The 26,567-nt window shown below is 33.9% G+C and overlaps 1 protein-coding gene across 9 annotated transcripts; it reads left to right on the plus strand.

Annotated features, from left to right (window-relative positions):
* The first annotated feature begins 812 nt into the window (after window positions 1-812).
* Window positions 813-26,159, plus strand: LOC116341437 (junctophilin-1). 9 transcript variants are annotated; one of them, XM_031768535.1, is made up of 14 exons: window positions 2,174-2,637; window positions 10,505-10,588; window positions 10,986-12,089; window positions 12,202-12,363; window positions 12,518-12,623; window positions 14,507-14,718; window positions 15,514-15,794; window positions 15,920-16,053; window positions 16,114-16,254; window positions 16,388-17,448; window positions 17,654-18,031; window positions 18,113-18,390; window positions 21,288-21,488; window positions 24,226-25,207. In XM_031768535.1, the coding sequence occupies exons 3-14, from the start codon at window positions 12,020-12,022 to the stop codon at window positions 24,310-24,312; spliced, it is 3,111 nt and encodes a 1,036-aa protein (XP_031624395.1). In that variant the 5' UTR covers window positions 2,174-2,637; window positions 10,505-10,588; window positions 10,986-12,019; the 3' UTR covers window positions 24,313-25,207. The 9 variants fall into 9 exon arrangements, with proteins under 9 accessions (XP_031624396.1, XP_031624395.1, XP_031624394.1 ...); XM_031768534.1 differs by lacking the exon at window positions 10,505-10,588 and having other exon boundaries at window positions 2,174-2,407; window positions 2,526-2,637; XM_031768538.1 differs by lacking the exon at window positions 2,174-2,637 and adding an exon at window positions 7,492-7,720.
* Window positions 26,160-26,567: the final 408 nt, after the last annotated feature.

Here is a 26,567-nt window from a genome sequence, read left to right on the forward strand (position 1 = left end):
TTGCCAAAAAAAAAAGATTTAAAGTGATTAATTAAAAAAAAGAGATGAAAAATTAAGACAAAAAAAATGGAAAAAGCAAATAAGATAAAAACAAGAATAATAACATTCCACAAAAGGTAAACACCGAAGGTTACAACAAAAACTTGAAAAAAATCGATTTGAAAGATATAGAGTTTCTTGAAAATTGATACTCATTACTCTTCACCTCTGTTTTCGTTGAAGCATGCATTTTCGTGTTCAACGACCGAACACTGAGCAGTATGCAGATTCCATGATATTGTTTTGATGTACGTGTGTTGAGTTGTGCGTTTGATGATGTTTCGAATCCACAAGTCGCACGTGTACACACATTTTCCCCATTCAATTCGTTTGGCTGCTGCAAAGGAATTTAATATGCATAAGGAAAATTCGACGCTCATGCGCAGTCAGAAAATCTGTCCTCTGACTGTGTTTATTCATTGACAATCCATTTGGTCGCACGGTGTGTTTGTGTATGCGTGTGTATATGAGCGTTCTCAGTCGCATTCCATTGTTTTGTTCTGTGTGATATTGGTGTTGCTGTTGTTGTTGTTCTGTTTTTCCTACTCGCATTACAAACGTCCGAACTTACACGAAAGGAGATAGAGAGATTGATAGAAAGAGTGAGAGAGCCTTATACACACATGCATGGAGCGGCGACGTCGAATCAAAAGCAGAGAGCAACACACTTTTCTCTGAAAAGAGAGGAAAACGCACACGAAAGAGAACTGAAGAAGTCGTTTTTCTATTCGATACAGAAGCATGGAAAGTTCAAAACGGAAAAGCTTTCGCACATAATACTCGTCACATCATTCAGCACTAGGTCGTCAAACAAGACAAAAAGTGCCATAACACACACAGCTGCTGTGTTTTATTTTATCGACCAAAAAAGTAGAAATTCAAAACAATTTATTCGATTTTAATTTAAATTAACCAAATAGGATTGAAAGAAAATGTAATTGTGTTCATATTTATATTAATTATGTGTAGTGAAATTTAATTTTTTGGCGAAAAGAAATGACGAATGGTGTTGTCAGTAGAAAATTGTTGGTGTGTTCGATTCGATTTGTGTGTGAATAAATTAAATTGCGACATGGACTTCAGTTACGCAAAATATTGAAATTTATCTTTTGTCTCGGTGCAAGAATATTTACATGAAATTTAACATTATGTTCAAATCAAGGATACTTCATTTTCAATTCAATATGGTCGAATAATTGCATCTCGATCTTTCACAAATTTAAATCGCCTTGGCCGTCGTCTTTGCGCTCAAAGAGGCAGAAGAAGAAAAAAAAAAACAAAAAAAAACTCTAGACGTTGTTGAAAGAATCGATTATTTTATGCTTTGTCCCTTCGTGTCAAAATGACACTGGTCACTTTATCATCATAAAAGGAATTTGTGTCGGTATTGAATCACGAATATATCGGAAAATTGTGTGTGACATTTCAAAGTGGAATGGTTAATTTCAATTGAATTCTTATGTGTGTGTGCATTTTGCTTTCAATTATTTATTCGATAAGCTTGAATTGTTGTGATGCATTGTGAGAGTCATTACACCGATTCCAACGATTTCATTCAAAAGACAAATATCGACAAAGACACACACACACACACACAACACACACACTTATACGCAATGTGTATCCTCACGACGACTCGCACACACTTAACATCGATTTAAATCTTATGAAAAATGAACACAGAAACGCGAAATGTCTAACAGTGTAGCAAAGTCTAGCACGGCATAGTATATAGTATGTATTTTAATATTTCATTTCGCGTATTGATGCGAGAATGTTGTGTGTCGTATATCCTATACACACTGTTTACACATATGTAGGCCAATTCAGATCGGGTAAAGTGTTTTTGTATCGGTGAAAACAGAAAAATAAAATAAAAAAACACCAAAAATACAAGAGAGAAAGAGAAGAAGAAGAAATAAAAAAAAACGGTATGAATAACTCGGTTGTTGATGATGATGATGATGATGATGATTTTCTTTCGTCGTTTTTAGATTTTCCGTCAATTTTTCTCATTCTCGGGTCCGTTCGAATAGATGTGTATTCGTGTATGTGTCGAAAAGAACGAAGAAACGAATGAAAAAAAAAAACGAAACGACGGTATGACTATAGTGTACCATATCTACGTCTGCGATTCTCTTTCCCAGTATAACGACGACGAAAGCGAGAGCAATGAGCGAGTGTCGATTAAAAACTTAGAAAAACTACCAAACGAATTAATTTTTCTCAAGCCACACATCGGGAAATTTTTCAATATAATTTTTTTCTATCGAACAAAAACGAAACACCGATCACAAAACACATCGAATCGAATTTTCATCCAATCATTTTCCCCTGAACACATTTTTCCTCTTAGTTTTCCCATTTGGTATTTCTTTTTTTGTTGTATTGATCATCTCGCCATTAATTATTGCTCCTTTCGCCCAGTTTCATTCCCAATTCGTTTATTATTATTATTATTATTTTTTCCGAATATTCGTGTGCAGTATTCCGAGTTCATTCAATTTTTTTTCCTTTTCGTTGAACACCCAACGACCGCCTTTTCGAACAACACACACAGAAGAAAGAAAGAAATATAACGTGAAACAAGCAAATTTGGTTGGTGCTAGTTTAGTAAAATGATAAAAATAGAAAGTAAAACAAGTGAAGAAAGTTGGAATATTTTTTTGGGGTATGAAATGATATAAACAGTGACAAAAAAATGCATACATAAGAGCCGATAACAGAACTAAAGAAATAGTTTAAGTTTAATTGAATAGAAATGAAAATATGAACGTATATATCAGCTGAAAACAGTGTGAGAACAAAATAAACGAATTATTGATGCGAAGAAAATAGATGTGTGATTAAAAAAGAAAAAAAAGAAGACGACGACAACGAAGAAGACGGAAAAATGTAGAGGAATTAAATAGAAAATCATGTGCAGCACTGCTGATTTTTTCATTCGTGCAGCGTTTTGATGTGTGCGAGAGATACAATAAAACCGTCAAATTTTATTTAGAGCTCGCGCGCTCTCGTGTTGCTCATACAAATTTTCTATCTCGGTCGCATAAATCGTATGTTTATGGCAGAGAGAGAAAAAGGGAACGAGAAAGAGAAGAAGAAATACATATTCAAGTGTGTGATCACTCACATATGATTGAACAAATAATTTTACGACTCAAGCGAAAGGAAAATCATTTTCTTGGCAAAAGTCGGACCGCCGTGCCGACTATCAAAAAAGGGAGCAACCAAAAAGACGTCGTCGTCGTCATCATCATCATCATCGTCGTCGTCGTCGACAAATTATACACATGACTCGAAATATGTATTCCCAAATCAATTGAAAAAAATCCCGACGTTCAATTTTATTTACTTCAATGAGAAACACTTTATGTTTTTTCCCTATAATGACGTGGGTTTCCAAAAATATTCCATACAATCAAAAATGTTCTTTGTTTTTCTTTCATGTCATTTGAAAAAGAAATCGATCTCGACCAGAATTACTCTCAATCATTATGTTTCGATATTTTAATGAAGCAATCAGTTTGATAAAGTATAGGGAACACGAGACTAGCGAATGAGGTGAACTGTTTTTCAAATCAAAAAGAAGCAATTGATCGTGAGTGTGAGTGTGTTGTGAAAAGAAAAGCCCCAAAATGTTCTTCGTGTTATTTAAACAAACATTATATTGTCATCGATAATGATCATCATATAGTCGTCATCTTCAGTTCGTTGAATGAGTTTTTTGTGCAATTGGAATATTTATTATGCGCTATATAGTGTTTTAGTGTGACGAGAGAGAGAGAGAGAGAGAGAGAGAGAGAGAGAGAGAGAGAGAGAGAGCGAAAGTGAGAGTGAGTGAGAACCAGAGATGGTGTAGAGGTATTTCATAAAATTCGACTATATATTTTGTTTGGAATGGGTTTGTGAATGTAAGCGAATCGCTTTTCTATTCTACATAAGACGTACGTGTTATGTATAATTCATTTATTCGCGTTGTCCTCGACAGCGATTCGTTTTTTCTTCTTTCTCATGCCTCTTTTCCAACTCTATCAGTTTGTTTTTTTTTTGTCGTTTTATTTGTGTGTGTTCGGTTGGGTCTTCACACATTATGGGATAGTTTCGAATGCTTTTCAATTTTCATTCGGCACTTTGTGTGCGCTGCGTGAATCGACGGGATTTTTTTTTCTTGTCAGTTTTGACGGGACTCGAAATTCGGTATTATATTTTTCGATACATATTCTATTTCGAACAGTAGCGTATATATGTGCAAAAGAGAGATAGTGTGTTTTTCATGACTGCGTTCGCTCATTCAGTTCGGTTGTGCATGGCTTGTGTTTTTTTTGCGCTCACATCGGCATGCATACGGAGAATACAGAGGAATTCATGAACAATACGACCGAACAACTGAATCGATCAGTTGCGAATGCGACGAAACTAGTAGCTGATATTTATTTATAAATTATAATAGAAAGACTGTGGCTGGTCGAACAACATTCTTTTTTCGTCATCTTCTTCTTCAACTGTTTAACATCATCATTATTATTATTATCATTTGAGCACAATATAGTACAGCAGTTGCCACTTGTCTGTTTTTTTTTCTTTTCAAAATTAAAAAAAACGTTTAAAATATACTAAAATATTTGAGTTATCACGGGCGATCTATTGATGGGTCCACTTTGTTCATCAATAAAATGAAAATCGTTTCTTTTATGTGTTTTTCTTTTCACTTGTATCCGCACGATTCGATAATAAAATCGATTCGAATGAAAAGGAACATAATTCGTATATAGAGCATATATAAACCGAATTCAACTGGATTTTTTTACGCATTTTCATGGCCAAATCAATAAATCTTCTATTTAATCCAGAGAACATGTCACGTGCGTAATAAAAGGAAACAGTTGACGCGTTCGATTTTGAATCGAAGTTCAAAAGCATGACAAAGATTTATTTCGCTATCACAATCATCATCTCACAGTGTGCCTTCTAAACTGAATGTCATTGCGAGAGATGGTATGGCATTTTATCAATTGTGGGGGTGGGGAGCAACCATTTATCTAATTCGAATGATTTTGACATGAAACGGATTAAATGGATATACGAAAGGCGTCTATTTTCCGGTAGATTCTTTTTTATGTTGAAGCAAAAATTGATACGATATACGAATTATAATTTTGTCACTCGTGAAATCAATTCAAACTGCTACGCAGCACATACATCAACATCATTTCATTCCGTGTGCGGCAATAAATGTAAAACTAAGCAACAGATCCACTGATGCCTGTCATATTTGAATATAAATCATAGCATATGTATATAGACACTATGCGTGTTTGTGTTTACATTTTTGTCCACATAATCTGTGTGTACCACCAACGACGACAACTGCGTCGATGTTGATGATGATGATGATGACGATGACGAATATTTGCAGAACTGCAGAACGTGACAGATTCAAAAATGCGCGTCTCTCTCTCTCTATTTCAATTTATTTGAGAATTGTTTTTCTTTCATTTCTAGTTTCTTATTACTCAACTCGTTTAATAAAATATGAACAGAGCAAACGATAATAATATCTCAAAGTGTGCCTGCAGCGTTAGCACATATACACTACTCGAGTCTGTCAATGCGTTGAATAAATGAGCATCTAATTTCAATGGAAATGAAAATTATCGAAGCAATTTTGAATTGTGTAAAGAAAATTTCCATAATTCCAACAAATGGGCAAATCGAAATGCAAACAAATGCTGAAATAATAATAAATCTTGCGGCAAGATATGTATGTTGATTAGCACGTGCCAGAAGATATGTTAAATTGGAAAGAAAATTGCGAGATAACGAGCAAGCATGCGATGCGAAAGCGAGAGTTTGAAAGATGCAAAGGTTGTTTTCCTTGAATTTACATAACCCGATTATATAACGCCGTTACGAAATCCAAACATCGAACAGTAAATTTTCCAATTTTCTGCGAATTTTGTTGTTGGCGATTTTTTTTTTTCTTCAATTCGATGACGACGCCGATGTGTACATATTGATGTATACAATACATCACAGGACATGAAAACAGCCCATGGAAAGCTTCATTATTATTACTAGGAAATGTAATGAAAAACGACTCTTCGATTTTAATGCGTATCTGTTTCGTTCTGTATGTTCGAATGTACATAAAATGTGTTATCGCCAAGAATATTTGTGCACATTTTTTTCTGTTCGCTCACATAAAATTATTCGATGGAAAGTTTTGATCAGCCAACCACTGATAACCTCCAACATAAATGCTCATGTCATTTGTCGTCATAAATCTCGAATAAGTGTTTTCGTTGACAGAGAAAGCGAGAACATTAAAGGCGCTGTTTTATGTAATAAAATCACATTATGTTGAGTGCAAAACAGATTCACCCAAAGCTTAATTACATTATCGACCATTTTAGTTGAATAGCATTTGTTCGAAAACTGGAAGAAAATTGTGTACCAGTCAACAGACTTGTTGTTGTCAAACGAATGGCGCGTAATTTGTGTAACCTTTGACATTTCTGCAATTTTTTATGCGGATAAATTTATCAGTGGAACTGAATGAAATGGTCCATTTATTTATTTCTTGAAAATTCAATTAGCTTTCGTCGACATTCAACGAAACATGCTTATATTTATAATGGTAACATAAATATGTTCACGATGTCTGGTTGATTCGTGCAACTGAAATTTGATCATTTTCTATAAACCGATATATTGACGATGAATATTTCATTCGTGTTCCATGTTGTTGAGCGCTTTTATTTTGTTGCCCAGCGCATGTTGGTCGGCATGCTCTCTTTCTCTGTCACATTAACGACCTTCAGCCCATATCATAATAATTGAACACCACTCAGAGTCTTTGAGCAAATAAAAGCACAATATATGGCGAAATAAAAACAACTGATGTGTATCATGTTCCATGCAATCTATGTTGTTTATGCAATCCATGGTAAACACACACCCACACATGGCATGGCGACATTTCTGTTTTTTACCCCGCTGTTTCTGCCCTTCATTTCAAATATATACAGAAATGTATCAGACCCCATGTAAATATATAAATGATTGAATCCATATAAATATTTGTTAATTATTCATTCGAGGATTATATCATTAACGCGCATTGCCGCCTACGATTACTGTTATTATTATTGTCATCGTCCTCTTTTATACGTATATTTGTCGTTTTTCTCTATCGTGTCCGTCTAATCGTATCCATTATGTTTGTGCCTTTATTCAACGTTTCACAAAGAACAATTCGCAACGGTGAAATTTCGCTTCAATACCATTTGGGGACGAACAATAAAACAAATGGAAACTCGTTTGGTATTTTGTCCGACAAAAAATAGCCGCTACTCCACACTGTTATAAATTATTTTTTTTTCTATTATTCGTTTCATTGGTTATTTGCACATGTTTCAGCATTCTCTGAGGAACATTTTTTGGTTGATTTTATTTTTGCAATGTGAAAATAACTATATGAATCAATCAAAAATAACAAATTGGAATGTGAGAGAAAACATGCGTTTTTCCATTTCGCTTTTCATAAAATAATGACTTGATTAAGCATCGGACTGGGGTTCTAAATCATTCAACGGGAAATTCGGTCCTAAATTAAGAACCAAGAAACAGACTTAACTCCAATTAGACATCATTTCTCGGAATGAGTGTGTGCGGTGTGGTGAGTAAAGCCAGATTCAAATTTCAAACAAGTGAATAAACGACCATGCATTAGTCAAAATTGAGTGCGATAGAACAATTCATGTCCGTGCGCATACTAATCAAGTGATGAATACAATGTGGCATGAAAATGCGAGCAGCATATGGTTATTCGGAAGAAAAAAATAACGATGGACAGACAAACATTGTAGTCAATCGCCACTTTTTCAAATTTACAATTTTTTTTACATAAGAAACGATATTCGAAAGCGTTGGTTTGAGCATTTTGAACAATGTTTAGGATGATGCGAAAAAACAACAGCTCATACAAGAAATTGCGAACATTTTTTTGCTCGTTTTGTTTTCATTTTCAACGATTGTTGGCTGTGTCGAAACTCGCACCACATTTCAAGTGTGTATTTGAGGTTTTTTTTAAACAATGATCTATACTGAACCAGTGAATACACACAAATGCGATGGAAGTCACACGGCATTCAGGAAGCCTGACTCACAATTAAATGAACGAAAAGAAAACGGTTACTTTTGTGAATTACTCACGCATTATTTATTATCATCAAATAATTTTAGAATTCCGATGCGAATTTTTGTGAAAAAAGTTTACAAAACGTTCGTTGTACTCCCGTTTCAAGGGCAACAAAATTTCATGCTATCAACTAAACGATGATTGAGCAACGGAATCACATTTTTCGTATCGTGTATTGATCGATGAGAGCAAGCAATGAATGGAAAACGCGCTCGCATACCACATAAATGGCACTCACCAATAAAATAACGTATAACACACGCTTATCTATTTTTATGAAATAAGTAGAAGAAAAAAAACCTAATCAAATAAAAGCAACACATTTTTTAAGATTCTTTTTCGCTTCGTTTTTCTTTTCTGTACAACAGCCGTTGCTTTTATTTCACATTGGTGCCACCGTCGTCGTTGCTGTATTACAAAAGCACTGCGCTCAGCTATTTTCTTAGCAAGAGCTTTTGACAGATTTAGCCTTTGGATGTGTTTTTTTTTTGTTGTTATAATATCATGCAGCAATGGATATAAATGTGTGTATTGCTTTTCTTTTGTCTTCGTTTCTTTCGTATATTTTAAACAATCTATGTTTTGATTTCATAATAGAGATAGAGAGAAGGAATGAAAAACAAAAACGAGAAAAAGCAACAAAAGAAACCGAATTATCCATTTTCTAAAAAGAAATCGCCTGGTGAATGGCTGATTCCCGTTGATTGCTTTTGTATGGATGATTGGTGTACAAATGGTGAATAACGAGAGCAAGTCCTCGCGCGATATGCATTTTGAGATCAGGTCAAAATTTGAAAGAAAAAAAAACCATGTGCATAATTTATCATATATACGCTTATTTCTCTTTCTATCCTCGAGGTCTTATTAATTCAATCTCCTGAATGCATTACTTGCACTCGCTTTCCATTTTTCAAAGAATTAGATGAAATTACTTGACCTATTCACACGCGATGCATGCCACACTGTGAATAGAAAGAGAATAAAAGAAGCGAAAAAAATATAGAGAAAACAACAACAAAGAAACGCTGCACTTAAGAGCTAACGAAGTAGAAAAGACGGTGAAAAAAAATAGTCATGGCATTTTATTCTTTTCTTGCATGCATATTACTTGAATGTGCAAAACGAAGCAATGCTGCGAACGCAATAGCTGTATTCTTCACTTTTTTGTGTGTTAATATAATATGAAGAAAAAACCTGGAAAACATACCAATAAAGTGAAAAATGAGTGGAAAAAACAGAGAAAAGAGAAAAGAAATCCTGACACAAATCGTAAATAAACATAAACCGCATTATGTACACGGATTCTTTTTTTTTTCATTCCATTCCGTTTAATGAATCATAAAAAGAGAACAAGAATAATATGGGGTTTTAACCACAAAAAAGCGTTGATTTGATTTGCTTCTGACACTGTTGATTTTCCTTTGTTTTAGCAACCGAAATATATTCATGCTGTTCGTTGATTGTTTCAAAATCGATGTTTTAAAGTTTTTCCTTCGCTTTATAACTTTTTATTCTTATTTTCTCTTTTTTTTTTTCGTGTTCCGTCAGTCGAATTGTGCGAACCGTACAAGCCAATCGTCGTTTTTAAAAACGAAACATATGCGTTTGTGCGGCAAACTGAATACGGGATAGTTATTTTTAAGCATTAATTTGTTCACTCTCTAATAAATCGGGCTTCAACAATTTCATTCTCGCTGATCGGACAGAGACAGAAGGTATGAGTGAGTGAGTGTGATCTTTACATCTGTGCGTCTTTGTTTGTCGTTTGCATTTCATATTGGTCAGTGGTTCGGTTGATTTGTTCTTTTCGCCAAAGCGTACAGAAATGACATAAAAATTAGTTCATAGACCTTCCTAAAATAGAGCAATTTTCTCTCTAGTTCATTTAATGTAAATGTATGGAAAATGGTGTCGGTGTAAAACACTCAATCTATGCAATATCAGAGCTGACTGTTACAATCTCATTCCCTCTTTCTGCCTTTAAACATGAAAAATTGTAATATGATTTCCATTGTTTTTCTTCTTATTTTTCGTGCCCGTTTGTCGTTTTTTTGCTCGTTTGCTTACACATTATTTTAATTATTTCGATATGTTTTGTTAGAATAGGTCGAACTTCTTCTTCAACATTGTAGTCATTGTTTCAAAAACTTTTTTTTCTTATTCGGTATACATACTATTTGAACGCGCCTTCCCTAATCGCGCAACCGATGCTGTTTCATTTTAAATTGAACGGGTCAATTTTATTTATGTTAATTTTGGCAGTGCGCCGTGAGCTACACGCCTCAATCGCGCGAACCTAGTTGATCTGTACCGTCTGCGACGTTCAACTAAACACAACACACAATAGTAAGTGTGTGCGCGTTTACGATGAAAGCTTAACAAATCGGCAACAGCATCAAATGAAATTACTCATTCGTTGTGTCGGCTGATTGTGTATATTTTGTTACCTATGTTGTTCTCAATTAATTATAAATCCATTTGATTTGTTTGTTCCGTTTTTTTTTTGCGTGCGTGCACTACGGGGAGGCCAGAAATTTATGAATCGGAAAAATTTGTTTGTGAAATTACTATATTTTTTATTTCACTTGATTATGGGTTATCGAATCGAATTAATCGATCAAACGATCCTTCAATTTAATTTTTTGTTCTCACGTGAAGTGCGTGATGATAAATTTTCATTCAATTGCAATTTAACGTAGTCTCTGTTCGGTGCTAAATTTCATTTCATTGTATTTTACTACAGTTTTACAACTATAACTAACTACAAACGACCCAGTTGAGGATTTAGTATTACTATCGCTTTGGATACAAAAACGTAACACACATATACACAAGGAAATAAAGCAGTTGCCTGTTGTTGTTTGTTGATGCGAACACTAACACATGGAATACGATATAACTCAAATAAATTCAAAGCAAATATACGTGCACATGAGCAAATGCTACTGGGAATTCTGTGTGTCAAATGGATGTTGAATTAAGTGCAATTAATCGAACCGACTTTCATTGTGTTAATGAAAAGTACCATAAACTAGCTACAATAAATCAAATTAAAGGAGACAATTTTAACTGACACAAAAAAAAAGAGGAAATGAAAAACTCATTGTTAAAAACTGCGAGACATTTTTTTATATAAATTTCAATCATGTTTAAAACGAATCAAAAACGAGTACAAACACCCAAGTGGACGTGGTATTAATTTAATCAAGTTTTTTTTCAAAATCGAAAACAAAATTGATATTGATAACGAAAAGTGAAAACGTGGAAAATAAAAGTAGCCTTTCATATATTGCATCTAAATTGGGTCATAATCATGTGGGAAATACGCTTGAGTGTTTGCATTAAAATGCAATTGTTGAACTGAAAAAAAAAAACCTAACATTGGCAACCACAATCACCAAATCAAATTCCTAACATATTTGCGGTGCTGCACATTTATTTTGAATTTTATTCAAAACCATCGAACAAACGAGAAAAATATTTGAAAAAAGAAAATAGTATAAAACAATTGTAATAAAGTGAAAAAGTAAACGGTGAAACAGAGCAATTGAGAAAAAGAAGTGTCGATATATATTGTACGAATGTGCGCTTAACTGTGCACGCCTTTTTTTAATTCAACATACTGAATTCAGTTTTGCTGTCGTTGGGCGCGCATCTTCTTAAATTGCACATAGTGAGAAAGAGAGGACATAAAAAAGCAGACGAAACAAATAAAGGTAAAAAAAGCAACAACAGAGAAAACACAGTGTCGATTTCTGATCATTGTGGCTATTGAAAATGCAACAGCCACCATATTCAACGCAACAAGTCAATTTTAATTATTCCTCACAAAGCAATGAACCTCCAGGTAAGCAAAGATTTTTCTGTCAATTCGATTGATAGAAAAAAAAGGAAAATTTAAAGAATTTACAATTTCAAATGATTGAACGAAAAAAAAACAAAAAATCCTTTTATTGCAGCAAATGCACCAAATTCACCTGGGTCAGCAACGACCACAACGGCAACAACGCCGACAGCAAACGCTGCAGCCAATGCAAATTCATCGTCGACACGAGCTCAGATAAATGGCGGCCGCTTTGATTTTGAAGACGGCGGAACATATTGCGGCGGTTGGGATGAAGGTAAGCGAAAAAAAAGTCCACTCATACGGCAAACATCAAAGTCACTTACAAACACACATATCCACTCTCATCGGCCTATATCTGAATAAATTTCCACTTGGTTTATTTTCTCTGTTTCTCAATATTCGAAAACGAAAAAAAAAATGAAATACAGGCAAAGCACATGGGCATGGCGTGTGCACGGGACCAAAGCATCAAGGCGCTTATTCAGGTGCATGGAACTATGGCTTTGAAGTGTCTGGTGTTTACATCTGGCCAAGGTACATTTACGAAACCAATTCAATCCATTTTATTTCCATGTTTTTATCATCATTTTATGTCACCGACCACTAATTATCAACCATATTTCGATATATATATATATATATATTTAAATGCTCTCAATCATACAATTTAAATTTTTATGACTGAACTAAATAAGCAGAATAATGTGCACTAGATGAAACATAAAATATACAAATGGTAGCGCAGTAAATGCAAAAAAAAAATCGAATGGAATAAAATTTGTATAAAAATGTGCCAACGCTGTAATAATATTTAATGGCATTAATAATAATGTGGCAAATGGATGTGTCATGTAAAATGTGTGTATTCGGGACGCTTGGTTATTATATGATGTTGTTTGTTTGTTGTTTTTTTTTTTTGCTTTTCATTGTGAAATGACGATGGACGATATAAACAACGGAAACGAATTTATAAGTAAAAAGAAAGAGAGAAAAGGTGCAAATATCCATAGAACATTGGATCATTTTTCCATAAATAAATATTACGATGGATAACAACACGCCGAACAAAATTATTTATCAAGTTGAAATTGCACGTGCGCATCGATGATTTGTTCGACAGTTTTCTTTTTTTGCTGCTAGTTTTCGATTTTGGCATTCTATCGTTTTCGCGCTTCAAGCATTTCAATGCAGTCACATTCAATGAGTAACAATCACAATCAAGTAGCCAATAAAATGTGGTTCAAATAAACATATTTCAATTGAATACATGATGTTACCGTCACCGATTTATATTTGATTTGATCAAAAATCGATTGCCCATAAAAACTTGAAAAGTCACATTTTACACATATTTTCGCATGTTCTTTTTTATTTCCATTTGGTATTTTTCAGCTGGCGCAAAGCAAGTCAGTTGCTATTTGATCATAGACATTTTAGTTCTTTCAATTTTTGCCGATTTGTTTTTTTTTTCTTCTTCTCTAGCAACTGTACTATGTGTTTATACAAAGTATATTGTGTATGAGTTTCTCATTCGCTTCCACATTCTTCTCTCTTTCTCGGCGGAAAATTCGTGTGTCTATTTTTACTCGGCAAAAGAAGAGAGAAAAAACAACAACAAGAAAAACGCGATCGTATGTGCGCTAAATGATGATTAACTCTAGGCACGCATAACAACCACAGCCGATTTATTAAAAGGCTATAATACTTAAATCATCCTTACACCCAACCAATATATATAAACTATGCCGTTTTAGCTTTGGCGAAACGGTTAACAGCTTACAATACAAATTTACGCATGAACGAGAAAAGTCAGCGCAAAAAAAGAACGAAAAAACTTTTAGAAAGAATGAACGAAGAAAAAAAAAACTGTATAAGAGCAACGACGATTCGTCGCTTATATTGTATCTTAGCGAATACGCTATTCGTTACGAATACAGGGAATTTTTATTGTAAAGAAAAAAAATGCGAGGAAAAAAAGAATAATCTCTTTTTGAATTCCTTTGGCGCACTAATTGTGTACGGTGTTTTTAACGTCTTCGCAATCGCTTCCAATAAAATAGACATAATATTGTGTATGCGACCGAATGATTTCTCAAATGCAAATAAAACGATGAGCAAAATTTTCAAATGGAAACTGAACGATATTTCGATTTACTTCAACAAACAACATTTGAATAATTGATCGGAAAGTTACATTGGATATATTGATTGATTGCAAATAAACAAACACACATTTTTGTTGGTGTGGTTGGTATATTGTTCTCTTGTGTGTTGCACAGCAACAGGGAAAATTATTCATGTGTCTTTTATTTCACAATTTATTTATTTTTACATTTTTGGTTCCTTTACATTTCCAACATATGCCAATTTAGATTTAATTTCTGATATTTGAATTTCTTGTTTTATTTTTAATGTAGCGGATCATCGTTCGAGGGTCAATGGCAAAATGGAAGACGACACGGATTGGGTGTAGAAACTCGTGGACGATGGATTTATCGTGGCGAATGGACCAGTGGTTCAAAAGGTCGTTATGGCATTCGACAAAGTGCTACTTCAACAGCTAAATACGAAGGAACATGGGCTACTGGATTACAAGATGGTTACGGTTCAGAAACTTATGCTGACGGAGGTAAAGAAATGATAGATACAGACAAGAATGTACAATGTCACACAACCCATTCGATTATAATAGAGCTGATGTAATCAAAAACGGTTGAGGGTCTTCACTACTGTAACTAATAGAGTTTAAAAAAAACCGACAACAAATAAATGAAATGTTCTACAAATCGACTGGTGATTTCATAGTGTCATTTTCTCGCCAGTGACACGCATATTAAACCAGATCGATAATGTATGAGTAAAACCAGGGAAACCTTTTAACTGAATTTGTCAGTCACATAAATTGAACAGAAATTCAATGCCTCTGCAATGAAACAAATGCTTTTTGCTACTGTTCATGAGAAATATTGCGGTTTATGTTTCAAAACATTGAACAAACCATCCATTGTGAATGGATAAGAACTTTAAAAACCAATTGCTTCTACTCCGCCCTCTCTCTCTCTCAAATTATGTTTAATATACTTGCAAGTGCTTATTTTTAGCAGAATAGAATCGAAGTCGGTATCATCATCATTCATTTCAATACAGATTATAGATTAAAAAGAAGTATATAGTCCATAATGTCCATAAAAACATAGTTTTTGCTCGTTTTCTTCCAAACTTTTGAACTTGTAATTCGAAAAGTTTTTACAAATCGTTTATTTACTTCTTTCGAAGCTAAAAAACTCAAATCCAATCAATAAGTTTTGTGTTAAATTCACTTTCAATGTTGTTTGGCACTTTTTCGATGGTAATTCTTGATTGAATCTGAAATATTCAATCAATAATTGATTTGAAATGAAATTTATGTTATTTTATGTTGCAGGTACGTACCAAGGTCAATGGCAAGAAGGAAAACGTCATGGTTACGGTGTACGTACAAGCGCACCGTTCGGTTTGGCGTCACACTATCGACCAAAAAATTTACAAACATCGATGACTTCGTTGCGAAGCAATGAAGGTGGTAGTGGAAGTGTTGATGCTGCTGAAAAGCGAAATCATCGTATGGATGAAATTCGCGGTGGATTCGTATTAAAAGCAAAATCCGATGAGCCACCAGCTAGGAGAAATAGTTTAGTAGAAAAAACGAGAAAAGGACTTTTATCGGTGAGTGTTAAAATGAAATGAAATGTTTCGATTCTAATTGGCACTTTGTGATTAAAAAAATTATTGACAATTCGAGAAGCGTCCGAATAGCAATTTATATTAAAAATGTATTTTTAACAATGCAGGGCTTAAAATTAAAAAAGCAACGAAGTACCGGTGATTTGGAGAAGCGTGGTAATGCATCGGGCAGTATTAGATCAACCATTTCAACTGCATCATGGATAAGTACCGGTTCATCACAATCTGCCGTATCAAATAAGTATGCATTGAAAGTGCTCATAAAAATGATTCGTTGCTAAAGAAAACCATTTACTTCCAGGTCTATGCACACAGATTCAAATGCCAGTTTTACGGTCGACGAAGAGCACTTAGATCCAAGTGTAACCGAAGTGTATATGGGTGAATGGAAACGTGATAAACGAGATGGATACGGTGTTTCAGAACGTAGCGATGGTCTTAAGTAAGCAGCATAATAATAAAGCACTTCCATGTTTTCCTTCCACTTCATTAAATATCTGTAAATGTCTAAATCAATTCTCTTCTTTTTTTCTGTATGTGGTTTCTTTTATTTTCATACATTGATCGTCGATCAGATACGAAGGAGAATGGCATAATAATAAAAAGCACGGCTATGGTGTGACAACATTTCGTGATGGTACTAGAGAGGAAGGCAAATATAAATACAATGTATTGATAACGAGTCAAAAGAAGAAGCATTTGTTTTTAATACGATCGGCAAAGTTTCGTGAACGCATCGATGCAGCGGTTAGTTCGTCACAACGTGCCTCGAAATATGCAATGCAAAAGGCGGACATAGCTATATCACGAACGGCAACCGCACGCAGTAAAGGTGAAATGGCCGATTCGGTGGCCGATCATGCGCGTGTCGATTGTGAAATTGCAGTTGCAACTGCACGTGAATTTGCACCCGATTTTAAGCCATCCGTTTTGGATCGTTTTGAACGGCTTCGTGTGAGGGATCGTTATCGATCACCAATCGATCCACCTGCATTATCATCATCATCACCGTCACACATGAAACCAACGTTGATCACACAAGTAAGTAATAATACCACACCGAATCATTTACCAGCGTCTGACAATCGAACACAGGCTAGTACGGATTCGACGCCACAAAAACAACCTCCATTTCCAAATCAAGCAACAATTCGACGCCACTCAATGCTTCAAAAACAAGCATCAATTGATGTTCCGCCCGGTGGTAATATTGGACCATTGCCACAGCATACATTAAATTATACGCCGCCCATCGGTGTACAACCACCGTTTAAAACGTATCACAATGATCAATATAATAATGCTTATGGTCAAGATCCATCCAATTTAGCCAATTACAATATGACGAGCCAAAACTCATTCGGTCAGCCAAATGCACAATTTAACAATACTAATTATATGGGCAATGTTCCACAAATGCAATCAAAATATACGCCAGCAAATAATATGATGCAATCACAATATGGAGGCGCCAGTGTGGGTGGCGGAAGTGGAATTGGCATCAATGAATCACAAATGCAATATGGACAACCACCATCACAGTATAATATGCCAATGAATCAAGCGTCTTCATACCAAAATTATAATCTAACCAATCAACAATTGGATCATGGAGCTCAACAGGATTATCAAACCGGTAATATTTCATTACAATTCATCAAATATTTCAGAGATTTTTTCTTAGAGATGCACTGAGGAGCAGAAAAAATTTTAAAAAATATATCTAAAATTATAATCAGAACGCCCTCCCTTATATATTGCTCCGATAGACAGTCTTTGAAATCCATCAAATTATTCAAATGAAATTTAAACAATGCAAATGAATCAATTTTATCATACAGATACCATAAATACACAACAAGATGGACCGGGGCCATCGAATTTACGAAGGAATTCCCGACAGGTCAACGAATCAACACGACCACATATAGGCTCATCATTTTCACAATCTTCCATCGATCATTTTGATCACTATAAACGGCCTCCCAGCAGAGATTCGTCCACAGATCGATATGCACGAGCCGCTAGTAGACTGGGCGGTTCACGACAGGCATCAATTGATCGAAGCATTTTACCATCAACAAACCATTCAAATCCATCACAGGGTCAAGCAACAGCTGATGCAACGGGAACCATTGATCGAAATTTACGGGCGGGATCTGCATTTAGAAATGTTGCAACGGTTGCAATGTCACCAGCAACACCAAACCAGACTTCAGGTGAGTTTTTGTGAATCAAAACGCCTTCATTGCGATTGTCATTCTTTTACATTTGAAATCATTTTAATTTTGCATTTACAGCCAATCCAGCTGGAAATGGTTCTGTAATGACTGGTAAGCCATCGCCACGGGCATCATTGACCACATCATCTGCGCATCCAATGTATTCAACACCGAATCAACCGTTTGAAGATGTATTGTTGCGTCAACGAACTCTTGGCCAAGACATTTTGCCATCGGCACGCGAACCAAAACGAACGGAAAGTCTTTACACTCCGCAAAAGCCAATACCAAGTGGTAGTTCAGCAGCAGCACCGTCAACCGGTGGTGGTTTCTTCGGTAAATCCGGTAAACTTAAGGTATGTTAACCGAACCCAAACCGAAATTGTCAACTTTTTCTCTTTGATTTTATTTTTGTTTTGTTCATTTTATTTCGGTTATAGACTTTAACTCAATAACCAACAAACAAACAAAAACTAACAATATGCAATCCTATTAATATCAATACATATGGCCCCGCGTGACATAACTCGATTTTTCAAAACTGAAAAACAAAGACGCAGAATATACAGCAAAAGCCATGCACATTTTCATTGTTAACCGAATATTTTCGAATAACCCAGTTTAGGTTTCTTCTTCTTCTTCTTCTTCTTCTGTTGAACGCTTGACAATGTGATTTCGCCAAAAGGAAAGTCATATGAAAAACTCTTTGTGCAAAATTTAGACGTGTGTACATTGCGATTGAATTTGATAAACTTGCGTTTATTGCAGATGCATTGGCATGATTTGAAATTGAGTCGAGAATTGGGGAGGGAATAAATTTTGAATTTAATATTTTCGGTTTTCTTTTCTAATGGAAAAATTAAAACCTCAATTGTCTTTCGTTTCATATTTCTCATCTCGTTCTGTCGGCCTACATGAGACATATGTAACGAGCTCATCGTTTCAACTCAAAAATAGAGCGCTATGTATTTCTTCATGAATTTCTCTCGATTCGCGGCTACTTTTCAACAATATGACGTTGCCTCTTCAAATATAATTTACTTCAGTCGAATTTCATTTATATAAAATAGAATCTCGACTGATATACACACACATGAGCTCACACTCATCATTACCAAAATCATCAACATTCTCAATGTTTTCGTCTCATTCTGCCATTATAAGTGGCAATTACAATCTCACAATGACTATCTCTCTTCTGAAATTTAAATACATTGAACATTCTTCGCTTTTATTTATTATCGTTGAGACATCTTCTTTCGACCGATCAAGCACAGACAACTATAAAAATATATGTTCACAAATCAATTGCACAATAACCATCAAGTGAAAAGTGGAAGCGGGAGAGTGAGTCGCCTCATGTATAAGTGAGGTGAAAAGCGCGTGAATATTCGTAATGTCATTCATATGCGCGTCGTCCGTGTTTTCGCCAAACCGATGAAAATAAGATTGGCGAGAGCGAGAGAGAGAAAGAAAGACAAGAATGAGCTTAAGTTTTCATTTATTTTCTGCTGGCATTCACGGATTTTCGTCAGTTTTTTTCAGTGACTGATCGCGTGAGCGGCATTTTGTACGGTGTACGACGATTCATACAAAATTCAACCGAATTTTCGCCGAGAAAATAAATAGAAAATAATTTGTGTATCAAATTGCAATTGTATGTTTATTTTCAAACGAATTTCGAGTGTGGAAAGGTTTCGCATTTCACAATCGTCAGCGGTTTTGACACGATTACCCCGACAAACATATAAAGAAAACGAAATCAACTAAACGATTCAAAACGATCGCATTTTTTTATTATCCATAAATCATAAAACCATTTGTTTTTATTCTTGAAAATGTTTTGAATTCAAAATTTCAGCCGATTAGAATGTAAACAATCAAATGTGATTATTGTGAGCATCACATTATCTCAGGCCAATCTAGTTAATATTTTTATTTTTCAATTTTTCGCCAAAGCCAATTTGTTTTCAATCAATTTTCATTTTTATTCTTCATTCGGAATAAGTGGCACTCGTTTGTTCGCCAAGTACAACAACGATTGTCGTCGACTCAATGCATATTAATTGACTTTGTCGATCACATATAGACAGTGAATTGTGCATGCATATATAATCATTTCAATAGCAAACGATACGTTCATCATCTCGTTTTGCTTGAGCAAATTGAGCTTCAAATCGAGTGTATACACAAAGCTCCCGAAAAAAAGAACTAGTTTGAATATCATCTTCAGACTGCGTCGGGTTTCTAAATTTAGGCGCATAAAATTGTCAGTGAGAAAAAGAGACTAAACATACACAATAGAAGTCCATTTTGTTCGGTTCACACAGAAAATCTCTGAAGGAAAAACCAAACAACTTGAAAAAGAGAGGACATTCAACACTTTTTCGACATAATAACGACTTAAAAGAGATTTAAAAAGTAGTAGATTAAGAGATAAAAGCCGAACCGATCAAATTAACAGTGAGTGAGAGAGAGAGATAGGGCGAACTGTGTGAGTGTGCGTATGTGTCTAGCGGACCAAATCATTTTAATTCGTCAATTTCGATGCGATCAATCCTTGATTGGTGAATGAAGACAAGGTCAAAGCAGTGTTTTTTTCATTGAATTTAACGAGAGAAAACAAAAAGCGTTTCGAACATTTCATTTTGCGTCTGTGTGACTCCCGAAACTTTGGCATTTCGTTTAAAAGCAAATTCCTTAACTTAGGATGCATTGGTATCAAGAAGATGAGTACGAAGATGAAGAGGAAGATCTTATGTATTCGCCGGCATTGCTGGCGCGTAGAGCATCGGAAAGTTGGATTGTGACCCCACCAATTGAGGTGTATATTCAATGTTGAATGCTTTTCTAATCAAAATTCGAAAACTAATTAAATTTCGATTCGAAAATGTAGACCAAGAAAATTTGTTGCTTTGAATATGTAGAAGAATAGTTGTCGAACTAACATGAAAACGTTTAATAAACCAATTAACCAAAAACAAAAAAATTTCAAAATTAAACGAACATTTATTAAATTTTAAGAAGTGAAATTACACAAAATTCACAATTTAAATTATTTTCTTTCCATGTGCTTTTTTCTGTCTTCTACTCAACTTCGAATCGCTGGCCGGTAATTTTTTGTTTGTATTTGCGGCATTGAAAATTGTTGGTAAATATATGCACATTTGCGACAAAACACGCGACTTATACTTCGTTCGAAATAAAATTTAAAAAAAATACACGTAATTTATGAAACAAAAATGATATGCAGAGTATTCCAATTGCATTGCCATTGAGTCGAAAAAAGTCATTGCCTGATGTTCAGGAACTTCCGCGTGCTACGTATCCAATGCCTCGCGAAGAAGTGTCGGCACTTGGATCAGCACGACGCGAAGAGATCCGACGTCAAATTGAATTAAGCGAACGGTTAAAGGCTAATCCACTGCTTTATTTGTCCAGTCCGCAAGTGAAGGTACGTTTTGATTTTGCCGTGTTTTTTTAGTTTCATTCTTCTTTTTTTTCTTTCAATTCATTTTCAGTTTTTGAGTTTTGATTTGTTTTTAAATAATTGTCGCTTCATTTTCGACATTTGTTGATGTGAATGTCAACAATATTGCGTTTTTTCCCTATTGTGTGCGTGCTTGTGACAAATGTATTTGTTTTTTGTTTTTCTAATTTTAATTTTGATGTGCAGTCTCACGATGTGCAACTTTTAACCTTTTTTACAACTTTCTAACGTTTTTTCCTCTTCACAATTGCCGATGGTTATTTTTGGTTATGAATTTATACTGTTTTTTTTTCGTTTGCAATGAAATCACAATCAAAACACACGAGAACCTTCAAATCGATACGTTTATATGGCCGCTATCTATATCAACATTTTCAAACTCTAACCAAATTTTCAAATTTTGATACTAAAAACCAAAATCGCATGAAATAGACCTTTTACAATAAAAAAAATTACCTGCTTCCTATCAATATCTGCATACACTCAAATTTTTTTTCTTAGTTTAAGACGACCAGAAAATAGATCCATCGAAACATCTGTTATTTGTTTTTATAGCATTCTGTTCGGAATGATCAAAAATGAAAAACAAATAGAAATGAAAAAAAAAATATAGAGAAATAGAATAGCAATTGTATACAATTTTATACGAGTTATACTTGTTACCAAAAATAAACTAAGAATTAGTTACTCTGTCGTCTTTATTTCTCTACATTTAATAGAGATCACACACTGACCTTGACTTATCTTTATTTTTAACAAACATTGTTCTATGCAAAAAATTTACACACTATTTATAAACCTGTTATCCTTTTTCGTATCCCTTGTTACTTTGCTCTAACATAACCTGCTGTTATCCGTTCAAAAATTACACACACAAACACAAACTATCATCGAACAGAGAGATTTGTAGGTATGTTAGTTCAACATTGCTTGATCCAAATAACAAACAACAACAAAAAAAATGCTCTAAAACAACATTAGACGTTTTATTTATTTGTCATATCATCTCAGACGCCTATTAATTGGCTATAGCATTACATTGATGTGTATTCTTTTTCGTTATTTATCATCTTATAGTAAATGTCGATTCGGTAATTCAATGTGCGTAATCAGCAGATTCAATGTTTTAACCATTTATATACTCTATGCGTTGAACTCATCCAATTCATAAACTATTCCTTTAATTTAATTGTTTTTTTTTTTCATGATATGAAAGAGCTTATTTTTTTCATCATTAAAGTAACGATGTATATGTTCATAGACGTGCTCAAAGTGGAATTGAATCTAGAAGAAGATATTCCACTTTGGCACAAAATATCATCGTAATCAGAGACTGTTTCTCAGAGCAATACATGTGAGGAAGAGCGCTATGAGGAGCTGCAAAAGCGCTGAGGTGCAGTGCAGTGCTCATCCTAAGTTAGGAGCGAAATTTTAAAAGTTAAAAAAAATAATTAAAATTGATATTGAAGATTGGTTTTTAACTTTTAAGAATCTGCTCTTGAACGCTTCTCCAGTTTCCCAAAGCGCTTCTCCTCACATATATTCCTCTGATCATCATTATCATTTTTTAGACCGAATCGTTTTATTATTTATACGGTCCGCGTTTTTATGACTCATAGACAATGCGCGTTCGAGTCATTTGCAAATATTCACACAATCCATTGCTAACATGATTTGGTCGTGCTCATTGTACATAAAATCAGTAAATGTGCTGTTTGAGTAAGTGACAAAGATTTGTATTAGAAATGTTTTGGAGGATGAGGCCCGGCAGAAGTTCATTGTATTCTTATTGTTCAAAGTGCTCTGAAACAATTTTTCTATGTATTTTTTTTATCGTGTTTTGGTTTCAATTCAAACATTTTCTTGCATGCAATCAATTTTTCTTTCAAGTAATTCTTAGATTAAGATCTTGTTGAACTTTTAGAACGGCAAATAATCAAAAATCGTTAAAAACAACAACGTCGAAAGAACAATTTAATTTTCACTGAAAATAGACAGTGATAAATGAAGTTTACTTGATTTATTGAAATTGAAACGATAATATCAAAAAGTTCCATAACATACAACGTTGATTGAATTAACGGTTTAACGTTGAATGAATTTTCGAAAATAAGTGAATATAAATTAGGCGATTAAAGCAGATTAAAGAAATACTTCATTTGACTTGTTCTTTGTCCATAGCATCTAAATGTTCATCACTTCCATCAAATTGTTGCATGATTATTGTCGTGACTGCTATTCATAATGTGTTCTCCATCCCTGTCAAGGGAGCTCTATTGCCAAATGTCTGTACGGTGCGATTTAAACATATGTCTATGTAAAAATGTTTTTTTTTGCTAATCCTGCTTCGCTGGCATGTTCAAAATCTTGAAGCTTTGTGTAATGCGAACAAAATCGAAGCAAGCGAAATCGCAATTTCACGCTTTTTAATACTATGTATATTATGATAAGAAAAATCAATATCGATGTAAATGTATCGGTCTCTTTTGCAACTGGTTTTTCATTCATGTCACGCATTTATTCATCTACATGATTCATTCCGTCTTTTCGGTTTTGAAAGCGTTTTTTCTATTTGCGATTGTATGGAATGGATACATGTAATATATTCATCAACCATTATTCATCAAACCAAAGATATCGTTCTAATTCTAATTTCTCCCTTTTTGTATTGTTTGTGTCTGTTCTTTTTCGCTCTCTATAGGACTGGTTCTCGCGCCAGCAACTAGTTCTGTTGGTGCTTGTGGTAAACATATGCCTGGCAATAATGTTCTACAGAATGCTTACATAGCAAGAGGCTTACTATTTTATCGAAGATGCCGTTTTACCGTGTTTATCGTTTATAATATTCATCAAATCCATCATCGTCGTCCTCGATTACTTTACGGAACAAGCAGTTTGGTTGTGTGCTGTTCAGGACTGCTGCTTCATCATATTCAACTCATTCAATTTATGTACATGATAATTTCTAAACATGATTCGAGCATTATTTCCTTCGATGCGACGAATCTAACTCCGAAACGAAAGCAACACTTTATTAATATATTAATTCAATTTTTTTTTCTATTTTAAATGAACAATTCAATGTGAAATTCGTTTAAATGACACTCTTTAGCTATTGGCATTTCAAGAGAAAAAAACATACACACACAATTTTTAGGTTTTTTGGAACATTTATTGAGAGGAAAATTTGATTTTCATTACTATTGGAATAACAGCAAAAGTGCAATGTCTTGATCACACAAAACAACAACATTAATAATAATAAAAAAAGACACACCCCCCATGAACATTTTGTGGAGAAAAAAAACGGAAAAAAATATTTATATAAGAAAATATCCCAAAAACTAACAAATTATAACAAATATGAAAATCGAACATTTAAATATCGCAGACAAACTCTTGTATATTCTAAAGCAAAGATCCATTTCAAAGGTCATATAAATTTTATTGATGGAATCAAATAAAAATTTGAACATTTTTTTAAAGGTAAAGTGCAACAAAAATTTTGATTATTCTATTTTAAATGTTTAAGGTAGGGATGCGAATAAATGAATTCACTTACTCATTGGAAGAGTTTTACTCCAACAGACAGATTGAAATTTAGAAGAAAAACTTATTATTATTCTTTTGTTTGATGGAAATAATACATACAGTTAAAAGCATTAAATTTAAATCAATATTTACTGTTGAAAATCGATTTATTTAAAATAAACATTGATATTTCCTTCAAAATACTCTTTTTTAGTTAAATTGTTGGCTAAAACTATAGATGAATTTTATGTTGTTATGTATGTCAGATTATTATTACAATTAATGTCGAAACTTTTCATTATTACTATTTATTATTGTTAGTTAAAAGAAATTAAAAAATTGTTAATTCATTTCATTTTAAGACTTGATCCAAGCACGTTTTTTTTTATTTTTCGTCTTCAGTCTTCTATTTTGAATTTGAAAAAAATCTCCATTTTATTTGGGACACACGGAACAAAAGAAGAAAGAACAAAAATGTGCAAAATGTGAATACAAAACACGCATATTTTACTGTATTAATAATGATTTTTTTTTGGTATTTTATAGAATATTAAAAACACTTGACATTGAAGAAAAAAATACTCATGTACTCATTATCATTGCAATATACAAACAATTAAAAACAAACATTTATTCATATTCGATTGACATACATGATTTTGATGAGCCCATAAACATAATTTAAAGAAAAAACATGCACAAATCTCTTTGGCTATACCATCGCGAATTTTCATTCTTCAAAAATATGGCTTCGATTTTTAATTGAACCCAAATGACGCAACAATGGATGCCTCACAATCACAAGAGGCTTTTTTGGGAGTCTCCTCAATTTGTTGATAAAAAAAAACTTTAGAAATATTTGCACGAAAATGCTTTGCAAAGTTTAAGTTGAAGAATGCCTTAATTTAACGTGATGGATTTTATCAAGCCCCCCGTTGACAAGGGAAAATATACAAAATTACATACGACTTAGAAGTTAAAATTGAGCGCATTTGTGTCTCAATAACGATCGCTTCGCAATTTTTGAAGAAGAAAATTCACTGACCTTCGCTGGATAAGGAAACTATTAAATACAAAAATTGATTCTAAATCATAAAAACACAATTTGTCGTTCATTTTCTCTGAAAAGAATGCAAAAAAGAATCAAAACACAATTCTGTTTTTTACATGGAATTTAAAAAACTGTTCGTATTAAAATCGTATTTCCTCAAAGACATACTTTCTCTCATACATACATACTCTCACTGAATCCCCGACAATTTCAAAGTTTACAATTTATACATAGATATTGCTTATCATCACATTTTAGAGATGGATTACTTGCAATAAAAAGCCATTTTTGATTAAAAAAAACAAACAAACAAATAAAACATAGTAGCAAACACAGAGAAAGAAAAAACAAGGGAATTAGGGCGATCTTTTTTTTTAAATCGATGTAAGTAATAGTTAGATAGACTTTTATTAATTGTTCAATGGCTGGGTCCTATAATGCATCGATGCTCTGATTAGCTT

Source organism: Contarinia nasturtii, unplaced genomic scaffold (assembly GCF_009176525.2).
Source record: "Contarinia nasturtii isolate CC-2019 unplaced genomic scaffold, AAFC_CNas_1.1 Cnas_scaffold_695, whole genome shotgun sequence".
Lineage (NCBI taxonomy): Eukaryota > Metazoa > Arthropoda > Insecta > Diptera > Cecidomyiidae > Contarinia > Contarinia nasturtii.